The sequence below is a fragment of the Meleagris gallopavo genome, chromosome 23 (genome assembly GCF_905368555.1).
Source record: "Meleagris gallopavo chromosome 23, MGAL_WU_HG_1.1, whole genome shotgun sequence".
In the NCBI taxonomy this organism is placed as follows: Eukaryota; Metazoa; Chordata; class Aves; order Galliformes; family Phasianidae; genus Meleagris; species Meleagris gallopavo.
The window spans coordinates 6,116,711-6,139,075 of NC_139426.1; the positions used below are offsets into that span (position 1 = coordinate 6,116,711).

General features: G+C 52.5%; 1 protein-coding gene across 1 annotated transcript; it reads right to left on the minus strand.

Moving 5' to 3' along the window:
* Window positions 1-228: 228 nt before the first annotated feature.
* On the minus strand, window positions 229-21,817 carry EPHA8 (EPH receptor A8). Its single transcript, XM_031556677.2, has 15 exons — window positions 21,154-21,817; window positions 14,474-14,629; window positions 13,635-13,970; window positions 10,975-11,099; window positions 10,650-10,812; window positions 10,199-10,295; window positions 9,700-9,767; window positions 9,020-9,145; window positions 8,093-8,278; window positions 7,257-7,318; window positions 6,770-6,979; window positions 5,258-5,407; window positions 3,958-4,148; window positions 3,532-3,687; window positions 229-2,428 (listed from the first exon to the last, which is right to left on the minus strand). The coding sequence occupies exons 1-15, from the start codon at window positions 21,797-21,799 to the stop codon at window positions 2,314-2,316; spliced, it is 2,787 nt and encodes a 928-aa protein (XP_031412537.2). The 5' UTR covers window positions 21,800-21,817; the 3' UTR covers window positions 229-2,313.
* Window positions 21,818-22,365: the final 548 nt, after the last annotated feature.

The window sequence follows — 22,365 nt, forward strand, 5'->3', positions numbered from 1 at the left end:
GGACATTCACTGCGCACGTGGGCTCATCCCAAAGACTCTCCTACTCCATAGGGATGTATCCTTCAACTATGAGGTATTTCTGGAGCAGGGAAGGAGGTGGACATCCAAGTGCTGGACCTTGTGTGCATGATGGATCATCCCTACGGGTCCCCATGCTTTCAACAAGATGCGAAGCAGCTTTGTGCAGCACAGGAACAAGAACAGGCGAGGAGATGGCCCATGGGAAGAAGGAGTTTTATTGTTCAGGAGGAGGTGCACAGTCTGAATATAAAAGGTAAACCCTGTCCCACCATCCCCCCCCGGCCACTGTCTGTGCGTCTTCGGGCCGTGGGGCAGGAACTGCCCAACCCCACCGTGCCGAAGGGTCTGACCCATGAGCCACCTTGAAAGGGGCCATCTGGTAGCTCCAGACTCAGAGCCTGCAGCCCTCATCATCGTCAAACCCCAAGGCCATGGGGTCCATGACCACAAAGGCATGGCCTGTCCTTTGCTGTCCCTGGGTACAAGGGCAGTTTGTCCATGACAGACTGACCCACCAGGGAATCCCATCCTTGGGAAGAGAGGACATGGACAGCCCCGTGTTGCAGGGCTCGGGCTGAGCTCCGTCATTACACTGACTGCAGGGTGGATGCGTGGCAGGTTTGAGAGCAGGACATAAGGTGCAATACAAATTAAACTACACATTGCATCTGTCCCCCGTTACAAAGAGCTTCCATAGGAAGAAGTAAAGTGCCCGCCACAGTCAGAGAATTCATCAGGATGTAAGTGCCCAGGATTGAAAGCTGAGCTAGCCCCAGCAGGGCCAGTTCAGCCAGGATTATTGCAGCTGGGAAATGGCTTTAACCCTCCCCCCACCCACCTTGTGCCCAAGTAGCACTGAGAGAAACACGCTGGGCCAGATCCCACCAGCACTTTTACTGGAGTGATGCTGGATTTACTGTGCAAGTGCTACAGACAAGATGCTGTGGGTCCCACAGTGCGTCCCCTCCAGCACTGCTCCCCTCCCCAGCCGTGCTCCCAGCAGTTGTTTTTTGCAGTGAGTTCAGCCCCACTTTTGAGGCTTCTGTGCTTTGAGAAAATGTTGTGTACTTGACATTAGATTTCAGTATAACAGTCCCCAAACCCATATAAAATTGTATTTACAACCAGGAATAGCCTTCCCAGCCCACAGCCTGCTCACCCTCCTGGCACCTCCGCACCACTGCATCCATCTCAACCTCTTGAACAGTTCTGCATGTCTCCAGAAGCCACTGCTCCATGCCAGACAAGCTTGCCAGAAGAGATGTTCCTATGGAGGATGGAGAAGAGATGAGGAGGAAAGGTCAGCCACCCATCATTGGGCTCACCAGTTGGGTAGTGCTGGAGATCCTGCCAGCTTCGTGTGACATGGACTGCGTGACTGCAGCTGGAAATATTGCTCAGGATCCACACTCTGCAGATAACACAGCAGCCCCAGATGTAGGCTGACAGTATGATAATCTGGCAGCTCTTGGGTTCCTCTAGGGCGATATAAGAACAAAGTTTGGTAGAAGTCTCTCCGGCCCCAGTGACGTGAGGTGGGAGCAAATTCTCCCACTGTGCTGTGGTGCAGCTGGGGGAGACCAAAGGACAGGAGATGGCAGTTCTGCCAGGGGAGAAACCTGAGCGTGTGGCCCTAGAAAACATGCCCAGGCTGCCCTGGGACGCTTGTGCTGTGTCCAAACAGGAGCAGTGCTGGTGTGTTCAAGAGGTGGAGACTCCTGCAGGACATGGGGCTTCTGAGGATCCAGGTAGAAAACCCTGGCCCCCTCGTTCCCCAGGTGCAGAGAGCATGGGGAGCCTGCCAGCAGCCCCTAGCACTGCCAGCAGTCCCTAGTGCTGCAGGCTGGCACTCTGTCCCCTGCTCTCCTGGGCTTAGTGGAGGTGCCCATGAAGTCACTTGCAGGCTGTTCCAGGCTAGAGCACTGTGAGGTACTGGGAGCAGGGTTGCCTCTGCTGTGTGGCAGTCTGTGGGACCCTCCTCAGTTCAGAGATCCAACAGACTCCCCTCTTATCAAATCCAAAGGAGCTGTGGCCTATGACAAGCTCAGTCCTGTAGGTCCTGGTATTGCTGTTTTGTTTGCTACTCCTCCCTCTTGGCTTCAGATGGGGGAAGGAGGCAGCAGGATTGTCAAGGTACTTGGAAAGCCATATTTCCACCGAAGCCCAAATCAAAGAGATGCTGGAGGAGTTCCAGATCCTGGTCTGGTGCCCCTTTCTCATTCACCCCCCCCGCTGCCCCTGTGCCAAAGTAAGTGTTAAGGAATGTATGGTGTGGGTCTGCAGAGCTGGTGTTCAGAGGTGCCTCCTGGGGCCGTTTGTGTTCAGCAGCTGGGAGCGCATGGCTTGGATGCTGCTCAAGATCTTCTTCTGGTGGCCCATCATGGTGATGCCCAGACTCCGAACATCCCTGGAGAAGAAGGACACTGTCAGAAAACCCATAGGCTGGCCCCATAGAGACACAACTCCTGACTGCACGCACTCCCTGGGACCTCTCGCCTGTTTCTCCTCCAAGGGCCACGGGCATCCTGCCCAGAGACGGAGAGGCTGTCATTCCCCATGGCACAGCCTCCTGACAGCCTTGGGGGAGCAGGAGCAAGGGCCATTGCTCCTGACAGCCTGGTGGGTGACGAGATTGATGCCCTGAAATTGGACTCAGTTTTAGTGAGATACCCTCAAATAACCTGGTTGGAAAGACAGACGGATGATGAGTCTGTGTGCTCAAAAGCTTCCCTGACGTGTGTGAGAAACAAGGATCCATATCAGCTCAATGCCACAGCAAAGGCCCCAACTACAGCCCCCAATCAATGCACGACAGCCCTCTGCCTGCATCTCTCCATGTCCCCTTTCACCGGTTCCTGCTTTGCCTGTCCCAGCCCAGCCAATGCATGCAGCATCACATCCTTTCTGACTCACAATAGTTAATGCCTGGCTGCCTCACACCTTCTGACAGGGAGCAACTCTCCTCAGAGGTAGAAAAGATTGCTTCATACTCAGAGATATGAAAGCTAACAGCAAAAGATGGGGAACGTAAGCCTAGGGTGGGAGGAGCTATAGTTGCCATCCCTTCTGATACCACTTATGGCAACAGCTACCCCAGAGAACTTCTGGAGGGATGCTTGAGCAACAGAAGAAGGAGAACAGATGGTGGAATAGGCCTTCTTCAGCCCTCCTTTGTCCAGACTCGGTCACTAGGGAGCAATTTCTGTCTCTGTTCCGTCAAGTTTCCAAGCAGACAAGACCGCTGGGACCAGCAACGTGGAACGTGGTGATGCCTGAAGCACCCTATAGCTTCTTACTTTCTGATTTCTCCCTGATGGGAGTGAGATAAGAGAGAAAGAGGCAGGGGAGGGTCTGTATTCACTTGGCAGAGGATTTCCAGAGCATCCTGGTACAGAGCAATCTCAATTTCCTGAGGAGTGGCATCCTCCTCTTCAAGGACTAGCAAGGTCAAGCAAGCTAAGGCAGAGGTTGGGGAAGCCCCATCAGTGCTGTCTGCTTCTTGGTACTCACTCAATGTTCATGCTCATCACCATGCCCAGGGAGGAGTACCCTGCCATGGCAAAGTTGTCCCGGTAGTGCCCCAGCCGGATGGATTCCAGCCAGTCCTCCACTGTCAGGCAGGAGGAGAAGTCAAGGAGAGTCCTGTTGAAGGGTGTCTGGGTGAACCTGGAGCAGGACAAAGGGGTCAGCCCTGGAGATTGAGTGGAGATTGCACAATGGTTTGAGTTGGAACCGACCCTTAAAGGCCATCTGGTCCAACTCCCCCGCAATGCACAGGGACACCCACAGCTCATCAGTGCTCAGAGCCCCTCTGGCCTGACCTTGGGTGTCTGCAGGGATGGGGATCCATCACCTCTCTGAGCAACTTGTGCCAGTGCCTCACCACATGCATACAACATTTCCCTTGTATCCCTGCAGCACGCAGGGAGCCCTTACCGGTTCACGGTGGCAGTGCACTTCAGGTTGTCGGGGTTGCGGATGAGTTTGTCCAGAATGCCAACGATCTGGGAGAAGCGAGGCCTCTCGCTTCGGTCCTTCTGCCAGCAGTCCAACATCAGCTGGTGCAGGGCTGTGGGGCAGCCCATCGGGGCCGGCAGGCGGTAGCCTTCCTCCACTGAGTTAATGACCTGAAAGGAAGCCACACGCTATAGGGGAGCTGCTCTCCTGCCCATATCCAAGCACCCTAAACTGCTGTCCGCAGGGAAGCACTGGCGCATGGGCTCTTAAGGCTGTCAGAAGGGGAAATAGCGGGGTGCACACCAGATTCATGCTGAATGACAAGTTTATTGCCAGTGAGCTGTGTGCAGCATCTGCAGAGAGCTGGAAGCAGGCTGGATGCCACACACATACAAGAAATCACTGCTATGACAGCAGATTGATTAAGTGGTCCAGCAGGCCTAAAATATCACAGCTTGCCTCCAGCAGATAAGTCACAAGAGCTTCATTCACATTCAGTTGTTCTACAAACGGAGCTTGCCACTGCTCAGCAAGGCTGCAAGAACTCTGCTCAAAGGAATGCGCAGAGGATGCTGCGTAAGTCCCTGTGGCTCCGTCACCAAAGCTACTTTCTAAGATAAGAAAAGCACTAAGGAGAGAGGGGACACTCAGGACTCGAGGGCAGGGAGAAAGCAGGCAGATGTATAGTTTCCTTATGTAACACAAGGAGCCCTATGGTTCTACAGAGACAAAAACCAAACGTGACACAGGTTTGGGTTTCTTGGGAACAACCTGTGGGCAGAGGGAGGGATGGATGCCAGCATGGGAGGAACTGGCAGGTGAGTGTCTAGGGACCATGGGACCCTGAGCTCTAGCAGGGAATGGTAAGGTGGCACAACGTGTTGGCTGATATGGAGCAGTTAGCATTCAGGTTCTGGTTGGGATTTAGGTTTGGGTTTGGGTTAGGGGTAGGATTAGGGTTAAGGTTCAGGTTGGGGTTAGGATTAGGGATGGGGTTACGGGAAGAGTTCAGGTTCAGGTTAGGGTTAAGGTTAGGGGTAGGGTTAGGGTTAGGCAGGGATGGGGATGTGCACAGCCAGGCAGAGCCAGGACCCGCTGTGCAGAGCAAAACAAAGTCACATTGATGTCACCACGCAGGGGACAGGCACATTGCACACTGCCCAGAAGGGATGTGAGGAGAGGTAGGGGCCGCTCTCCCTTTTCCTCAGCACCCTGCTAGGCTGGCTTGGGATGGGGCAGGAGAGGCAATGTGCTGCCGTGCTGCCCCGAGCCCACTCACATCCCTGTTGGTCATGTTCCAGTAGGGACGCTCGCCGTAGGCCAGCACCTCCCACATGACGATGCCGTAACTCCACACATCGCTGGCGGAGGAGAACTTGCGGTACGCGATGGCCTCTGGAGCTGTCCAGCGAATGGGGATCTTGCCCCCCTGAAACAAGAGGCAAGTGCATCATTTTGCACACTCATCTAAGGTTGGAAAGACCTCTGAGGTCTTCCAGTCCAACCGTGCATCTATCACCACTATTGCCCACTGACCACATCCCTCAGTGCCACATCTCCACGTTTCTTGATCACCTCCAGGGACAGTGACTCCACCACCCCCCTGGGCAGCTGTGCCAGCGCATCGCTACTCTCTCTGAGAATAAATTTTCTCAATATCCAACCTGAACCTCTCCTGGCACCATTACCACAGTGGTGAGCTGGAGCCAAGGGCTACCACTGCACAAGAACACTGAACTAACTCTGGGCAAAGGCAGAGAGCCTGGCTAGTTCAGTGCAGCAAACAAGGGGAGTTGTGTTGTGTGCTCCCTGCCTGTTACTGTTTGGCAGGCAAGTGCTGAAGAGGACAACTTGTTGAATTAAAGGCTGACTGTGCTAACAAAAAACAGCAATAAATGGGCTAAGAATACGTTTAAGCCAGAAATGTGGTTGCTGGCAACATGAAAAGAAAAGCTGTGGTGCAGGGAATGCAGGGTGGTTTTCCAGGGCAGCTGAGGCAGACTCAGTGTGTACCCCCTTTCAGAGGTCCGTGTCTAGAGTGAGAATTGCCTCCCCCCAACTTTGTTCTACCTGCTCTGTCACATTCCTTGATGGGGATTGAAGGTGACAAAGGTATCCCTTTGTGATGGGATACCTTCCTACACAAGTTTATGAAGAAGAAAGCATCCTTATATTAAGGATATTCTGAATGAGGCTGTGTCAGAAAGTTTATGCTTGTGACCTTATCACTGCATACTCATGGTTCATGCCATGGGTTACCCCAAACAAACCTGAGGCTCTGTTTGTTTCTCTACTTCCTTTCCTGAAAAGTGATGCTCAGACTCCTCAGCTGCTTTTGCGAACTGACCCACATTGAGAACATTTGTCCAGCCAGAGGAGTGCTTTGGGAGCACACTGATTTATGCCATTGCCAGGAAAAAGCAAAAAGGACACATTCCCTCACTATATTTCACTTCTCCTCTTACGACCTCTGGTAGAGGAGCATATCAAGCTCCAGAGCCATTAGATTGGCCAGAGAATCTTACAATAGATTCATGGATAAACATGTCCTACATTAAAAGTCCAACCATCCACCTACCACCAATATTGCCACTACACCACGTCCCTAAGTACCACATCTACACGTTTCTTGAACAGTGGAGAAGCATAAAGGAGGAGCATTCTCATGTTAAAAGCCAGAAGCACTTTGGGTTCGTGTCCAAATAACAGCGAAGAGCTGACTTTTTCCTTTCCTGCACTGCCTATCCTGACACAAGTGTCTAACTTCACCTGCCTGGGGCAACCACCATACCGTGGTGGTGTAGGCAGCGTCTGGGTCATCCTCAAGGATGCGGGAGAGGCCGAAGTCGGACACTTTGCAGACCAGGTTGCTGTTGACCAGGATGTTGCGGGCAGCCAGGTCCCGGTGCACGTAGCCCAGGTCAGACAGGTACCTCATGCCTGCTCCGATGCCGCGCAACATGCCCACCAGCTGGATGATGGTGAACTGCCCGTCGTGCTTCTAGAGAAGGAAATAAATCGGAGTTCATTTGCGTTTTTCTCTATTTCTTGAGCCTCTCTCCTGGCCCCCAGGCCCACTGCCCACTCTTCCCTTGGGCAGGTGCCCTGCATCGGTGCTGCTGCGTGGAGTTACTGAAGAGGTGATGCACAGAGCCTACTGCCCTTGTGCAGGACCCATGATGGCCATGGGGCTGAGGAGTGTGACCCAACCTCATCTTCTGTCTTGCAGCCCAGAGGACCAGAGGAGTTCAATGAATACAAATATGAGAGCTTCTTACCCTGAGAAAGGTGTCTAGTGAGCCGTTCTCCATGTACTCAGTAACAATCATGACCAATTTGCCTGCAGAAGACAAAGGAGGTCAAGTTAACAAGTCACCTTCCTCCAAGAAGCCCAGTGCTATGCTTTTACTGGGAGCAATGCTAATGCAGGCCTGGGGATCTCCTGCAGCCCCACACAGTGGAGGGCACAACGATGGAGATGTGGCCAGAACCCCAGTGGAGATGTGGCCAAAACCTTGACACTTAACCCTCCCTCCAGGTGTTATTGAAGTGGCTGGGTCAGCCCATTGAAATTTGCATGCCATTAACATAATGCTCTGCATCCCAATGTGCCTTTTTGAAGGAAGGCTTCAAATTACTATTCTATACAGGCAGCTTTTAAAAGAAACGCTCATGGGTAGGACTTCTCCTGATCCAACAGCTCTGACCTGGGGCACCGGGGAGCGTTGCACAGCAAGGTGGGGAACGGCCATGTGGAAGGGCTGTCCTGTAGCAGAAGACACGGGGGCAATCTCAATTAATCTCATTAAGCCCCCTCCCTACGACCCAGAGGTCTGGGATGCAGCCAACAAGCGGTTCATTTCTCTAATGGAGTTCAAAGGGGAAGGAGGAAAGCAGCTGGGAACAGACTGTCTCCCTCTGAAGATGTTAATGGGGAATGTCAATCAGGAGAGAAGCTTTCTGGCAAGAAGCATGTCAAGAAGGGATCTCTCCCTGCTGCGTGAGCAGTAGAGATGGGCTGCAGGGGACCACATAGCTGACAAACCAGTAGCTAGAACAGCACCCACATTGGTCTCTGACTCCCACCTCTTGCCCCTCCCCATGTGCAACCTACTCCTGGTCACCACCCCTTCCAAGTGGATGACATTGGGGTGGTCGAACTGTGCCATGATGCTGGCTTCGCTTAGGAAGTCACGCCTCTGCTTCTCAGTGTAGCCTGCCTTCAGAGCCTTGATGGCCACGGGGATTTCCCTCTTCCCTGGCAGCTTCAGGCGACCGTAGCACACCTCTCCAGATTCCCCTGATGGCAAGGCAACGCAAAGTGAAGGCACAGAGTCAGTAAGGATGGAAAAAGACCACTAAGATCATCCAGTCCAATCCCAACCCACCCCCACCATGCCCACTGACCACATCCCTCAGTGCCCCATCTCCACATCCCATGAACATCTCCAGGAGTGGTGACTCCACCAGCTCCCTGGCATGGGGCACTCCCCAGCTCCTTGCACCGACCCTCCAGCACCAGAAACTGCCCTGTGTCCCTGCAGCACACTCCAGCCCTTGGAGCCTCTCAGTGCTGGTGAAGCTCTAGTGTTGTCTTCCTGTGCTTCCCTGTGCCACCCTGCAAGCCCCTGTTCCTAGGCAAAAATCTATTTTGTTCTGAACATTTACCATTTTGCCTGCAATTTTCTTGCATCTCATCACCCCAGTTGCTCACACTGAGCAGGGTAGTTGTGTTTGGGCACCCACGCAGGACAAGCCAAGCCATCTGCCAGTGTCAGCCAGAGCTGTCAGTGCCACACCAGCTGAGCAGCTCCCACCTGTGCCTGGCTGATGCGGAGGAGTTTATTTCATGCACTAAAAAACCATCCTCTCCATGATTCTGGTCCCAGAGAAACAAGGAGCAGATGAAGCCCTTATGGAGCATTGTAACAGATGCCTCAGAAAGCAAATTGCTCAGGGAAACACGATAGAATGGAATTATTTAGGTTGAAAAAGACCTTCAAGATCATCCAGCCCAGCTCAACCCAGACTGGGGACTCACCAGACCCAATGACCTTCTCAATCTTGATCCGGGAAGCCTCAATTTCACGGGTGAACTCATGCACAGCTTGGCAGGGGTCTTCATACGTGTGGGGATCCACGTAGAACTTTGACTCAGGGAACTTCACTGTCAGGTTTCAGAGGGGAGAGAAGAAACCAGCTCTTCCACACAGCCCTGCTATGGGGTTGGGCAGCCAGGAGCTGGGATACGGATGGGCAGGAGCAGGACTCTTTGGGTAACACCAAGGGAACCCCCACAGCACTCCTTGGCAGGACGGTGTCTTTGGAGCAGTCCAGGACCTGGCCACCCCAATCTCCTCCATACAGTCCTCACCCCTAACAACTCCTCATGTGGGTCTGTGGTGAAATTTTCACTCTTCTGGCCTGATGCTGAATCACAGAATCACAGAATGGTTGGGTTGGAAGGGACCTTGAAGCCCACTCCATTCCAACCCCATTGCCATGGGCTGGTTGCCCCCCACCAGATCAGGTTGCTCAAGTGATGAACCTTCCACAGCCGCATCTCACAATGTGCAGCCACTCCACCCCTCCACCTGTGATGGCAGTGGTCAACATCCTTCCCCATGGAAACCACAGCAGTGCCGGGGAATATAGTACACGTTCCTGCCCAGAAAACTGAAGTCCTGCACAATCTGGGAGCAGAAGCAGGGAGGGCCCTACCTTGCCCATTCTGATAATGCATCTTCTCCTCATCGGAGTCCTGGAACGCCTTGCTGTACCCACAGTGCCTGCCATAGGGACACAAGGGTCAGAGGGTGCTCCTGGCTCCCACCAGCAGCCTGAAGGCTAGGTAGAAAGCAGCACAAGCCAGGCCTGGAGCTAGAGTAAGGATTTGCCAACATCCCATCATCAGAGAGAACAGCACAGCACTTCTCTCTCCATTTTCCCCCTCTAACAGTTGCAGAGAGCACTGAGCTCACCTCTTGCCCTCCTCTCCTCCAGACTGGACAACCCCATTGTCATATCACAGTCTAGAGGGAAAGCTGTAGATGCTGGTTCTGCCCTGGGGAAGGTAGAGGCAGGATGACTCTATTGGTTTCTTGTTCAATCCTGACCCACAACTGCTCAAGCCAAAACTGATAGAGAGATGTGCCCAAGCTCTCTCGTCCCTCCCGTCACACTTGGTGACAAACTTCAGCAACCTCCAGAAAACACTCACCTCTTCTTGCAGATTAGAACCACCAGCAAGGCAACGAGGCCAGTGATGAGTGTCAAGCAGATCCAGACAATGGTCATCGTGTCATAGCGGAGGGAGACTGGAAGAAATAGGGAAGGAGGAAGTGAGCTGGAATGGGGAAAGATCTGCTGAGCCCAGAAATTCCCCTACCCTACCAGGGTCATAGAATCATAGAATCATTCCAGCTGGAAAAGATGACTAAGATCATGCAGCTCAACCCCAACCCACCCCCACCATTCCCACTAACCATGTCCTTCAGTGCCACATCTCCACATCCCTTGAGCACCTCTAGGGACAGTGACCCCACCACCTCCCTGTGCCACTGCACCATCACTGCCTTCAGTAATAAAGCACCATCACCCATCCAAAGCCCATTCTGGGGGTCTCCCAGCATACAGGGCCCACTGTCTGTAGGGAAACCACACACACTCACCTGGCTTCCCTGTTTCCACCTCCACAGTCTGGCTGAACCTCCCACATCCTGCAGAGGTTCGGGCCCGAACCTGGAAGATGTATCGGGTGGCAGGCTTGAGCCCAGAGATGGTGGCAGCGGTGCCCTTGGATTTCAGGGTGGAATAGCTCTGCATTTCCTTGTCCTGTGGAAAATCAACATCAAAAACCTTGCTGCATCAGCACAGCAGCCATAGGAAGAGAACAAAGCCTTCCAAAATAGTCTGATTGCAGCAATTGAGGCTGAAACCAAGCCCTGTCCCCACTGCCACGCTGGGAGAGATTTGTAGCCACAAGCTCAGTTTTACCTTCTCATAGTACTTGATCTCATACTCCAGGATGATGCCGTTGGGCTGGTCTGGCTCCTGCCACAGCAAGGTGACACTGTTCTGACCCGTGCTCTCATGGCGGACGGCCACCACCTGCGATGGGGCTGGGGATGCAGAGGCATGGGGTTAGGGCAGAGGGGAATGACGGAACACAGAACCCTCTGAAATAGTTTAAAACACATTTCTGCTTTAATTAAAGCCACGTGGAGCTGGGGGCTGTGCAGGATAGGTTTATATATGGGCTTGTTTTTGCTGCATTTGTCTCAAATTATTTCCTATGGAATGAGCAGGCTTCCCATGGGTAAAAGAGTGGCAGCTCTGGGACACAGCAATGGGGCACCTGGGTCCTGGAAACACAACGGGAGCTTGAATGGCAGTAGTGAATTCTGGCTTGTCTTCAGGCTGGCTCTTCTGAGCAGAAATCTGAGTGCTGTGCTTGCTATGACAGAATGAAGAGATGTCATTCAAGCTTGAGAAGTGGGCCCGTGCAAATGGAATGGGACTCAACAAGGACAAGTGCAAGATGTTACCTTTGGGTTGGGGCAGTCCCAGATATAGAGACAGTCTGGGAGAAGAGCTCATTGAGAGCAGCTCCTGTAAGGCATCAGGTTGGCAGTGCTTGTCTCCAGGTGGGCTCAGCACAGGGATAAAGAAGTGCTAGGAGCAGACACTGGTAACAACAGGTCCTTGCTCTCCTGCCAACCATGAGCTAACTCAGGGGTTCCCTGAGTTTCTCCTGCCAGCAGGAGGAGATTGGATATAAGGAAGACGTTTGTTACAGTAAGTGTGGTGAGGCACTGGCACAGGTTGCCCAGAGAGGTGGTGGATCCCCATCCCTGCAGGCACCCAAGGTCAGGCCGGAGAGCTCTGAGTGCTGATGGAGCTGTGGGTGTCCCTGCTCATTGGAGGGGGGTTGGACCTGATGGCCTTTAAGGGTCCCTTCCACTCAAACCATTCCGTGATGATATGGTTTGCAAAGATGAGATGTGCACTTTTCCCTATAACCACTGCCATCATTTGCCAGGGGGTGGCACTGCTGTGAGCTCAGAGCAGAGCATGAACTGCTGCCTGCCCCTTCGGGATGGGACAGAAGGCTGCAAGGAGCAACCTGGAAGATTCATGCTCCGCTTTGTGTTCCTGTCAATAAACAAGTGCTCTCCGTGCTCCTCGCCTCCTGCAGAAAGGGATCCTCCACCACCAGCTGATGTGGAGGGAGAGGGAGATGACAAAGGACACAAAAAAGCAGAGAAAATTGAGAGCTGCCATGACAGCTTGTCCTCAGTGTGTCCCTACTCCTCAAACTTACCTCCAGCAGCAAAGGGAACAGAGAGTCCTCCTCGTGTCGCCACGGTAGGAGCACATCATCCACACAGGAAAATCATAGAATCATTAAGGTTGGAAAAGGGTTCTAAGATCATCCAGTCCAACCATCCACCTTCCACCATTAGTGCCCATTGATCACGTCCCTCAGTGCCACATCCACCCTGTCCTTAAAAACCTCCGGGGACAGTGACCCCACCACCTCCCTCTGCCAGTGTCAGCCACTCTTTCTGAGAATGAGTTGTTCCTAATATCCAACCTGAACATCCCCTACTGCAACTAGAGGCCATTACCTCTCTCCTATTGCTGTTACTTGGGAGCAGAGGCTGATCCCACCTCACCACAACCTCCTTTCAGGAGTTGTAGGGAGCAGTGAGGTCTCCACCGAGCCTCTTCTTCTCCAGACTGACCCATCTGGGGATGGGTCCCATATGGGGAGCTCCTTCAGCTGCTCCCCATAGCACTGTGCTCCAGACCCCTCACAGCTCCATTCCCTTCTTGGAACACACTCCAGGGTCTTGATGCCTTTCTTGTAGTGAGGGACCCAACACTGCACACAGCACAGAGGTGCAGCCTCACAGAGCTGAGTACAGAGGGATGATCACCTCCTGTTCCCACTGGCTGCGGTATTTCTGACACAAGCCAGAATGCCATCAACCTTCTTGGTCACCTGGGCACACACTGCTGGCTCATGTTTAGCTGAGCATTGACCAATACTCCTATATCCTTTTCTTCCATACAAATTTTAAGTCACTGCCCCAAACCTGTATCACTGCCTGGGGTTGTTGTGGCTGAAGTGCAGGATACAGCGTTTGATCTTCTTGATCAGGGTTGACCATCTTAACATGAACTTCATCATACTGGCCTCAGCCCATTGATCAGCCTGTCCAGGTCCCTCTGTAGGGCCTTCCCACCCCCAGGCAGATCTCCTCCCATCTGGGTGTCATCTGCAAATTTACTGAGGGTGCACTCATTTCCCTCATCCAAACAGTCAATAAAGACATCAAACAAGAAGGGTCCCAGTACCAACCCCTGGGGAATATCGCTGTGACTGGCCATCAGCTGAGTGTGACTACATTCACCACCACACTGTGGGCCTGACTATCCAGCCAGTTCTTTACCTAGCAAAGAATGCACCTGTCCCAGCCATGGGCTGCAGCTTCCCCAGGAGAATGCTGTGGGAGTCAGAGAGAGATGCTTTGCTGAAAGTCTAGATAGACCGTCCTTCCCTCACCCACCAGGTGGGTCACAGGTGGGCCATAGAAGGAGATCAAGTCGGTCAAGCAGGACCTGCCTTTCAAGAACCCAAAGCCTCCTACCTGCCTGGTTGGTTGTGATGTTGGCCACGGCGGCTCTCCTGGCCTCCACGCTGAGATCCGACACCCCATTGACAGCCTCCACCCAGAAGGAATAATTGGTGTGGGCCAGGAGATTGGTGACGGTCAGCGCTCCCTGCACCAGGCTCATCTGCTGGGGGACGAAGCGGATCCCACCGCCGCACGCCTCGCACTGCCCCGCATCCGCCCCGCAGCGCCGGCACTGCACGTTGTACACCACGTCACTGCGTCCCCCCTTGTCCAAGGGAGGACCCCATTCCAGTGTCACCGAGGTGCCATTAACGCTGGAGACCAGGTTCACCGGAGCGGAGGGAGGGCCTGGAAAAGGAGGAGAGGGTGAAAACGGTGCAAAATGGGAGCAAAAGTGAAGTGTCAACAAGCTGCAGGGTGGGGAAATGAAACAGCCGTGGAAATGAAATGGTGAACCCATGTCTCCTGGGAAGATGAGCAATCGTGGAATCATGGGATATCCCAAGCTGAAAGGAGGCCATAAGGATCACTGAGTCCAGCCCCTGGCTCTAAACAGGACCACCCAAAACCCAAACCCTATGTCCGAGTGTTATGCAAACACCTCTGGAGCTCCAGCAAGCAAATCCTCCTGTGATGTGTTCAGCCCATTTCAACAACATTGAGCCCCCAATGCAGAGAACTGGGCTGAACCTGTGTGCCAAGCTCCAGTGCCACCATCCACCCATGGCACGACAAAGCTTGCCTTGCCCTATGGAATCCCAGGGTTCTGACCCTGCAACACAAGGAGAGCTGAAGCTGGAAGGCTGCAGCCCCTGGGCAGCACACACAGAGCCATGCTGGGGGGTACTTACGTGTGCAGGCGGCCGAGGGGGGGTCCTGCACTGCCCGGTAGAAGCTGCTGTCACAGCGGCACACACGGGCTGCCCGGCCCTCCGAATGGCTGTGCGGGGGGCACTTGGCACACAGCTGGTCCCCAGGGTCCGACTTGTAGAAGCCCAGCTGGCATGCTGCTGGGAGGAAGGGGCAGCGGTCAGAGGGAGTACGTGTGCTAAGGGTGCCCAAGAGCATCATCCACAGGCACACGGCGCTCTGCATGCCCCTGGTTTGTATAACAAAGCCATGAGTTTCCTTTTCCAAGGGAAAAACATCTCCTCTCATTTCACGTCGCAGCAAAGAGACTTTGCATGCATGCTGCCTGCTCTCTGCAGAGGGACAGCAAGGCTAGGTGAGGTTTGTTTGGTAACACAGCCCTCACTGCTCTGCAACATAACACCGAGTTTGTTCCTAAATCCCTGCTCCTCTGCCTCCCAAAGGGCATCAGAACACAGAGTGGGAATGCCAGAGATGCAAAGGAAGGAAGATTTGGTGGAGAGCATTGATCCTTTCCCCAGTCAGCACTGGTAAGGTCACACCTCGAGTACTGGGTCCAGTTCTGAGCTCCCCTGTACAAGACACAGTGCGGGGACTGGAGCAGCTCTGCCATGAGTCTTTGCAGGGCACATCTATCTGTGCAGCTAACAGTGGTCAGGGACTCCTGATTAAAGGGGAACTGGAGTGGTTCCCCCCACCAATGTTTAATTAGGGGCAGAGGAGTGAATGCTATATGGACAGGAAGGATGGGAACATGAAACACAGCAGATTTGCACCAACTGTAATCACTTAGCATTTAATGCTGTAAAGAAACATTAATTACCTATGGCAATAATTCACAATTATTTTAGATGCGCCCAGGAGGAAAATTATCCTAAATGACAAATTGCAAGCGAATTTGTGCACCAGGGCAGCACAAGCTCTCAGCACCTGGACACTACAGGCATGCAAGAAGGCTGGGGGGAGGCTGAGGCTGGGGCAGGTGGTGCTGTGGATGAAGTCATGCACCTCACTGACTTATGCAAGGCCTATGACACGGTCCTTATCTCTAAATTGGAGAGATATGGATTTGAAGGGTGGACAAGGAATTGGTTGGGTGGTCGCAGCCAGAGGGCTGTGGTTGATGGCTGTGTGTCCAGGTGGAGGCTGGTGATGAGTGGTACCCCCCAGGGGTCCATCTTGGGACCAGTGCTCTTTAATATCTTTATCAATGAGATAGGCAATGGGATCAAGAGCATCCTCAGCAGTTTGCTGATGGCACCAAGCTGAGCAGTGCAGTTGACACGGCAGAAGGAAGGGATGCCATCCAGAGGGACCTGGGTGGGCTCAAGAAGTGGGTGCAAGAGAACCTAATGAGGTTCAGTATGGCCAGGTGCAGTGTTGCTTTTGGGTTGGGCTCCCAGGAGCCCTGTAGAAAGGTAAGAATTTCTCTTCTAAAAAGAATTGTTTTTTGCAATGAACACCCTCTCTGTGCATCTGAGGATCTCAGGCAAAACGAGCAGCCCCCAGAGCAGCAGGTTTGTCTCAGAGGCAGCGAGCGTGGGTAGGGCTCTGCCAACCATCTGTAGTTCAGCCCGTTTGTTTCCCTCCCTCCCCGTCCTCTGGGGATGGGACAACATCTGCTAATGATCTGGCACGGCAGGGGAGATGATAGATGGACCTGTCGGGGAGTCACCAGCCAGGACGCACTCTATTCAGCCTGGGGAGCTGTCAGGATGCGCGCTCCACACACACCCAGAGGGACCACCAGGGCTACAAATGACAGCCCCCACCCTATGGGCTGTGTCCCCGTCCCATGAGGTCTGTGCAGGGTATGGCTGGGAGGGTGCCTTGGGGCAGCCCTGTTCCCTTCCCTGCAGCAAAGCTTTCCAGGTTTTCCCTGCATCTGATCCTTTGGGAAGAGATAAGGATGGAAATAAGGGCATCATTGAGTCCCAGTGCCCTCCAGGCTGCAGGAGAAGCTGACACTGAAAGTCCCAGCTCTTTTAAATCCATCTGCAGCATGATGCTGGCAATCTCTACTCCAGTGTGACACAGGCACTGATACAAAACATATTATTTAGAGCCACATAGAATTATAGAATCATTGAACGCTTTGAGTTGAAGGGACCCTGTAGGCCACCTGGACCAACACCCTGCAATGCACAGGGACACCACAGCTCCATCAGTGCTCAGAGCCCCTCCAGCCTGACCTCTGCAGGGGTGGGGCATCCATCACATCAGGCATCTGCCTCATTGCTCCAAAACTTGTGCATTTAATCCCAGGACAGCACAGGCTCTATCTCAGTTATTTGGTGGCCTGGGGAGGGACCTGCCTGAATTTCTATACTATGCATTGCCCCATGGCCCAATGCTAGAGTTAGAAAGAAAATCTCTTTCCAAAACTGCCTTGTCAGAGGCTCTTAGAACTATTTAAGGTTCCTGGAAAAAAAAAAAAAGAAAAAGAAAACAGCAATTTTCACCAAACCAAAAACAAACCCAGAGAGCTCTGTTCAGAAGGAGTGGCGCAGAATGCAGATGAAGGCACTGGGTGTACCCCCGCATCCCTGCTGCAGGGCTTTGGGGAGTGAAGATGCCTACATGAAAAAAAAAAAAAAGGACACACAGCATCAAGACCTTAATCCCAGCCCCTACTGGAACCAGCTCACAGTTTTGGGTGGTGTGTGAGACGTCTCACCACATCTTTATGGCTACGGATGTATGCGTGGGGCTAAGGTTTAAAATAGGGGCCAGCATGCAAGTGAAAAGCACCCCAGAGGCCAGCACAGCCCCCACACAGCTGAGCACCACCAGTTTTGGCTCCCTTCCTCGTTTTGGGACACGGTATCAGATGCATCTTGTTTTCAGGAATGGGGAGAAGACATCGTGTTGCATCAGAAGTGTTGACATGGGTGGGATCTGGACCTCGTGCCAAGCGCAGAATACATTTTTGGCAGGGTGCTGCTGCTCTGTGGGAAGCAGGAGCCTCTTCCACATGTAGGGTGATCACACTGAGACTGGTGGGGAATTGGAGGATCCCAACATACCGTTGCAATGTGCAATCTACTGCAAGCACTGGTGCACAAAGCACATTGCTGGGTTGTGAGCTCCCCAGTGGCACCTGCACATTGGTAGTGCAGAGGGACAACTCCCAAACCTGGATAAATTCTGCAGAAAAGAAGAGTTCACACCAACTCCACTCATTCCCAATGTGGTGAAGGTCTTTGAATACTGCCAGAACCACTTGTTTCTAACCAGAAAAAGACTACATGCTGCCTAGGTTAGCCTTGGAAATTTAAAGGGTACAGATCCTGCTCTTTCTGCAATGACCTCTCGTAGGGCTGCATAATCCATTGAGAAAATAACTTTTTCTTAATCTGCAGGCTAAACTTTGCAAGCAACGCATAGCTGCAACACATCTTTGCAGTCTAGATGTGGAACTTTGCTTGAGATGTACAGAAGGTGATATCATCTCGCCAGATGCTCCTGCCTGCATTTTTACAAAGCTTGCAAAGCAACAATGGAAATCTTGTGAGTCACTGAGTTAATTTGATTTCCTTGCCTGGCATTGCTCAAAGGATGCTTGCATCCCTTGCACTGCATGTATTCAGAGCTACCACTGCTCAGGGCAACCATCCTTCCCTACTGACTTTCTTCCCATGGACGCACAGCTGTACTCATGAGCACATAATTACCAAGCTGGGTATTTTCTCCTCTTCATTAGCAATGCGGTGGTGCTTTAATTGCTCGATTAAAGTTGCCCACTAGAAAGGTTTAAGGTACATTAAATTTGCTGATTGGCTCATCAGTGCAAGTTTCACCAACTGGAAAAAAAGTAACTGGTTCCCAGATTGCCAACCAGACCCTCCAGATTCATTTCCTTTGGGCATGCCCCTAGTGGCAAAGGGGTTTGTTCATGAGGGCACAACTGGACAACTGCTCCTATCCCATTCTCATCTCATTTTTTGGTTAGGGTTAGGGTTAGGGTTAGGGTTAGGGTTAGGGTTAGGGTTACAGTTACGGTTACGGTTACGGTTATGGTTATGGTTAGGGTGGTGTTAGTAGTGGGATAGGGTTAGAGTTGGAAGCTGTTGAAGGAGACAGTCTTCCCTCCCAAGAAGCAAACTAGTGTTGAAGTGCTCCCCTTGAAACCCCCCTTAGTGCAGCTCACCGATTGCACTGACCTTACTGAAATGCATCTCAACTTGGTACAGCGACTGTATATAAATACAGTGAATTATGCTGCTTGTCTTCCTACCTGGTAAATTGCTGGAACGGACACTTTTCACTTATGCTATCACTTATTCCGCTATTTAGGCAGAGTGGTGGCTGTTTGCTGTGTGTAAGAGATACTGTGGACTGTGACACTTCAAGGAGGAAACTGAGGCTGCCTGTGGATGGTGGGGAGGGAGGGGCACAAAGTCTTTTGGAACACTGAAGCTGAAGGAGAAAAGCAAATATGTGGCACAGTTCTGTTGCCCTGCGACAGAGACCCAGAGAGGTGTCATCATTGGGGTGTCCTTGGAAGGAAGTGAAGCCTGACAGAGCCCACCAAAGATTGGGTTGCAAATAGGATAAACGCAAAGGGTCAGAGATCCCATCCTAGTCAAAGAAAGGGGCACTCAAGGAAAAAACTGATGGGAGAAGGATGATAGGGAGAGAAATGTGCTGTTTCCTACGCGTGGCCAGTCTCACTCCATCCTTCCCAGCCCCATGGCTCTGCCTTCTGCCTCCTCTAGAGGGCTGTGAACAGCTCAGGCCACGGTTTGGTTTCCTGAGCTCTCTTCCATCACTCTGGCAGGTCTTTAGAAAAATGAATGTTAAAGAGGAGGGGGAGAAACCTCCGCTGTTCAAACATCTTTAGCTTTGACAAATAAGGCGTCTGGCTGTGAAAGGCAAAAGGAAATTAATTTGGAATCACATTTTAAACACTGCCATAAAGGCAAAGTATCTTCTCTCTAATTTTTTTCCCCCAAGCAAAAAAAGAAAAAAAAAAAGAATGTCCCTGATATTTATAGAAAGATTATTAGGGCCACAAGGAGTGATTTATATCATCTCATCCCAGTGATGGAAAATGAAAAATTAGTGGGGACGACAGCCACTGGAATCCTGCTTTTGTTCATCTGACAATTAAAACGGCTAATTTCCAACCCCGACAGATCCTCCTGGGTTATAAATCATCCCAGAAAGGCACTTTTCACTGTGAAAAATGAACTCTGCCCCAGTCAAGCACGAGAAGCTAAGATCAGAGATTTGCATCTATTTTGGTTTTGTGTGTAGATGTACGTAATCCAGACCCTGAACCAAAGGAGATACTGGGAAGGAAGTGTTGTCCCCATTCACTTGGTGCAGGGCTATTCGACTCTCTGTGCTCAGCACCATCCTGCTGAACCCAGCTGGTCCATAGCCAGTTGTTTTGATTGGGGGTCATGACCAGTATGTCATCATTGGATAGGGTTGGACAAGTGGATAGGGCTGAAAAAGTCCTCCCTCAGCTCCCAGCCTCCATGCTTTGCCTGCTGAGGAGGAATACACAGAGGATGTTTGGCCCTTTGGAACCAAACCTCACAGCTCCTTGTAGCCATGGGGATGGGATACAGTCAACTCAGTGGCCCATGCCTGTGCCCTTTCCATGGTGGCACGTGCTTAGCACACTTCATACCCACCCTTTAACACAGCAGAGGAAGACATATTCTGAATTATCAGACCTGTCTCAGGATGACTTTCAAATCAGTAGCCACAGAGAGGAGGAATTCTGGATGCCAGCATTTATTCTGCCCGTCCTTCCCAATCTGCACAGCCAGGAAGTCTCCAGGGCCGGTGCCGATCCCTGCGGCACCCAGATCTGCTCCAGCCAAGCACAGGACGTCCTAACCTTGCACCAAGTCTCCCTAAGACAAATGCTTCACTTCACACTTCCACGAAACTCAAACAAAGGCCCCCTGCTCTTATTTGCAGAGGCGTAACGCTGCTCCCCTAAACATCCCTGATGAAGAAACCGAGAGCAAACAAACCCGTGCCGAGGGCTCTCACCGGGAGCCCGGTGCGCCGAGCTCTGTACACACGTGGCCCCTTGCCAGCAGCAGTGCCCGGTGCTCTGCGGCTGTGGTCACCCCGCTTCCTTATCACAGTTTGTACAGTTGGCAGCCTGCAGCCTGCCCTGCAGCATGGAGGACCCCGGGGATGGCTCCTGCACCCCAGGATGGGAGGGCTGTGCGGCAGCCCCGGAGAGGGGTGATGGATGGACGTGATAACCTTGTTTCACAAAGCTCTGTGTCTTTCTTTTTGCTTTCAAACCGCCTGCCGAAGGGAAGTGAGCGCGTTGGGGCATTTTGGAGAGGTCATGCGTGCTTTTCTTTGCAGCACAGTTGCTACAGGCATGGGGCTGGGGTGGTGTCCTTTTCTCACTGCAGCCAGGGCAGCCCCCACCCCCTATCTAGCCTCAATCCCAAAACCGTACCCTATGCACCAAGAGCCAGCCTCACACGAGCTCTCAAGGAGCTTGCCATTGGCATCAACAACCCTTTTGGGAAGCACCAACCAAAGGCCGGGGCACCTCTTGGTCTCAACAGAGGTTGCCTTTCCAAGTTTTTGTCCCCAGCTCTTTCCACAAGAGGCCAAGAGCTCCCCCCAGCCATCCCTCATCACCTTCCAGGCACTGCTGTCAAGAAGCAGGACTCACCCATGCAGGAATCCCGCTGCTCTTCGTAGCCAGCACTGCACACGCACTTCCCAATGGGCACCAGCCATTCTCCCTCTGCACTGCAGTACATTTTGGGGGTGTCCCTCTCCTCTGAATGGCCCACACACTCTCCCCGCACTTCCACCAAGGAGGATGAGTCTGCCCCAGTCACAGCCTCGGAGAAGGATGCCAAATTCCTCACCATTGCCGGGCACTTCTTGTAGTACACCCGCACTGAAACAATGGCGATGCAAGCACCTATGTCCTGGAAGGCCAAGTAGAAACCCCTCTTGCTCAAGGGCCCCACACCCCTAACTTCTGTGTTCAGTTTCAGGCGCCTGACCCCCAGATCCACGTTGGTGAAGCTCTCATCGGCCGCAATGGTGTCAATCTTCATAAACTGGCTCTCACGGGTGCTGGTACCCAGATCACGGTCAGACTCCAGGTAGTAGAGGTTGAAAGTCTCCTTGCAGGTGCCCAGCACACCCGGCATGCTGTTACAGTCCCGCAGTGTGAATTTGATCTCGGCGTAGACCCGCCGGGCACCGTCCCTCTGAACCCAGTTGGTTCGTAGCCAGTTGTTCTGGTTGGGGGTCATGACGTTACAGACCTGGTAGGTGTGGATAGGGCTGAAAAACTCATCCATTTCATTGATGGAATCCCACTGTGGGACAGAGAGAAAACAGGTCAACCCAGATGCACCAAACTTCCAACAAGTAACAGGGCACTCAGAAAAGCCTTTCTCCCAGGCTGAAAGGCAGGAGAGGGGCATTGGGAACCCAGCAGTCTACAGCAATGTAGCAGTGGCAGCAGGATGAGTTTGGGGATGGAAGGGTGGGGAAAAGCAGGTGGCAGCAAGCAGGACAGTGATGGAAGGATGGTTTGAGGAGTCACTGGGTGAGCTGGAAGTGAACAGGGGCATTTGTGCCACCCAGGGAAGGATGTTAAGCAGTTCTGATTGAGAAGACATGAAAAGAAGTGCTGAGACTGTGGATACAGATAAGCTCAGTTGGTTGAGTGAAGGTTTGGGGGGCTACTGGACCCTTCTGGGTGCTCGTTCTTGTCTCACATCTCCCTCTCCACCTCCACAAACCCTCACCAGGATCCACAGACCTTCCCTTCTCTGGGGGCTTCCCACCACCTCTTCAGCCCAAGTCCTTCCCAGCACAAGTACATCATGCAACATCTTTAAAGAAGACTGCTCCTTTCTCC

Coding starts and splice junctions, on each gene's coding strand:
- EPHA8 (XM_031556677.2), bottom strand. CDS start 21,799: ATGGATGAGTTTTTCAGCCCTATCCACACCTACCAGGTCTGTAACGTC. Junction 5,408..6,769: donor ACGCTGCCTACACCACCACG/GTATGGTGGTTG, acceptor CTCTTGTTTCAG/GGGGGCAAGATCCCCATTCG. Junction 2,429..3,531: donor GTGATGAGCATGAACATTGA/GTGAGTACCAAG, acceptor CTTCTTCTCCAG/GGATGTTCGGAGTCTGGGCA.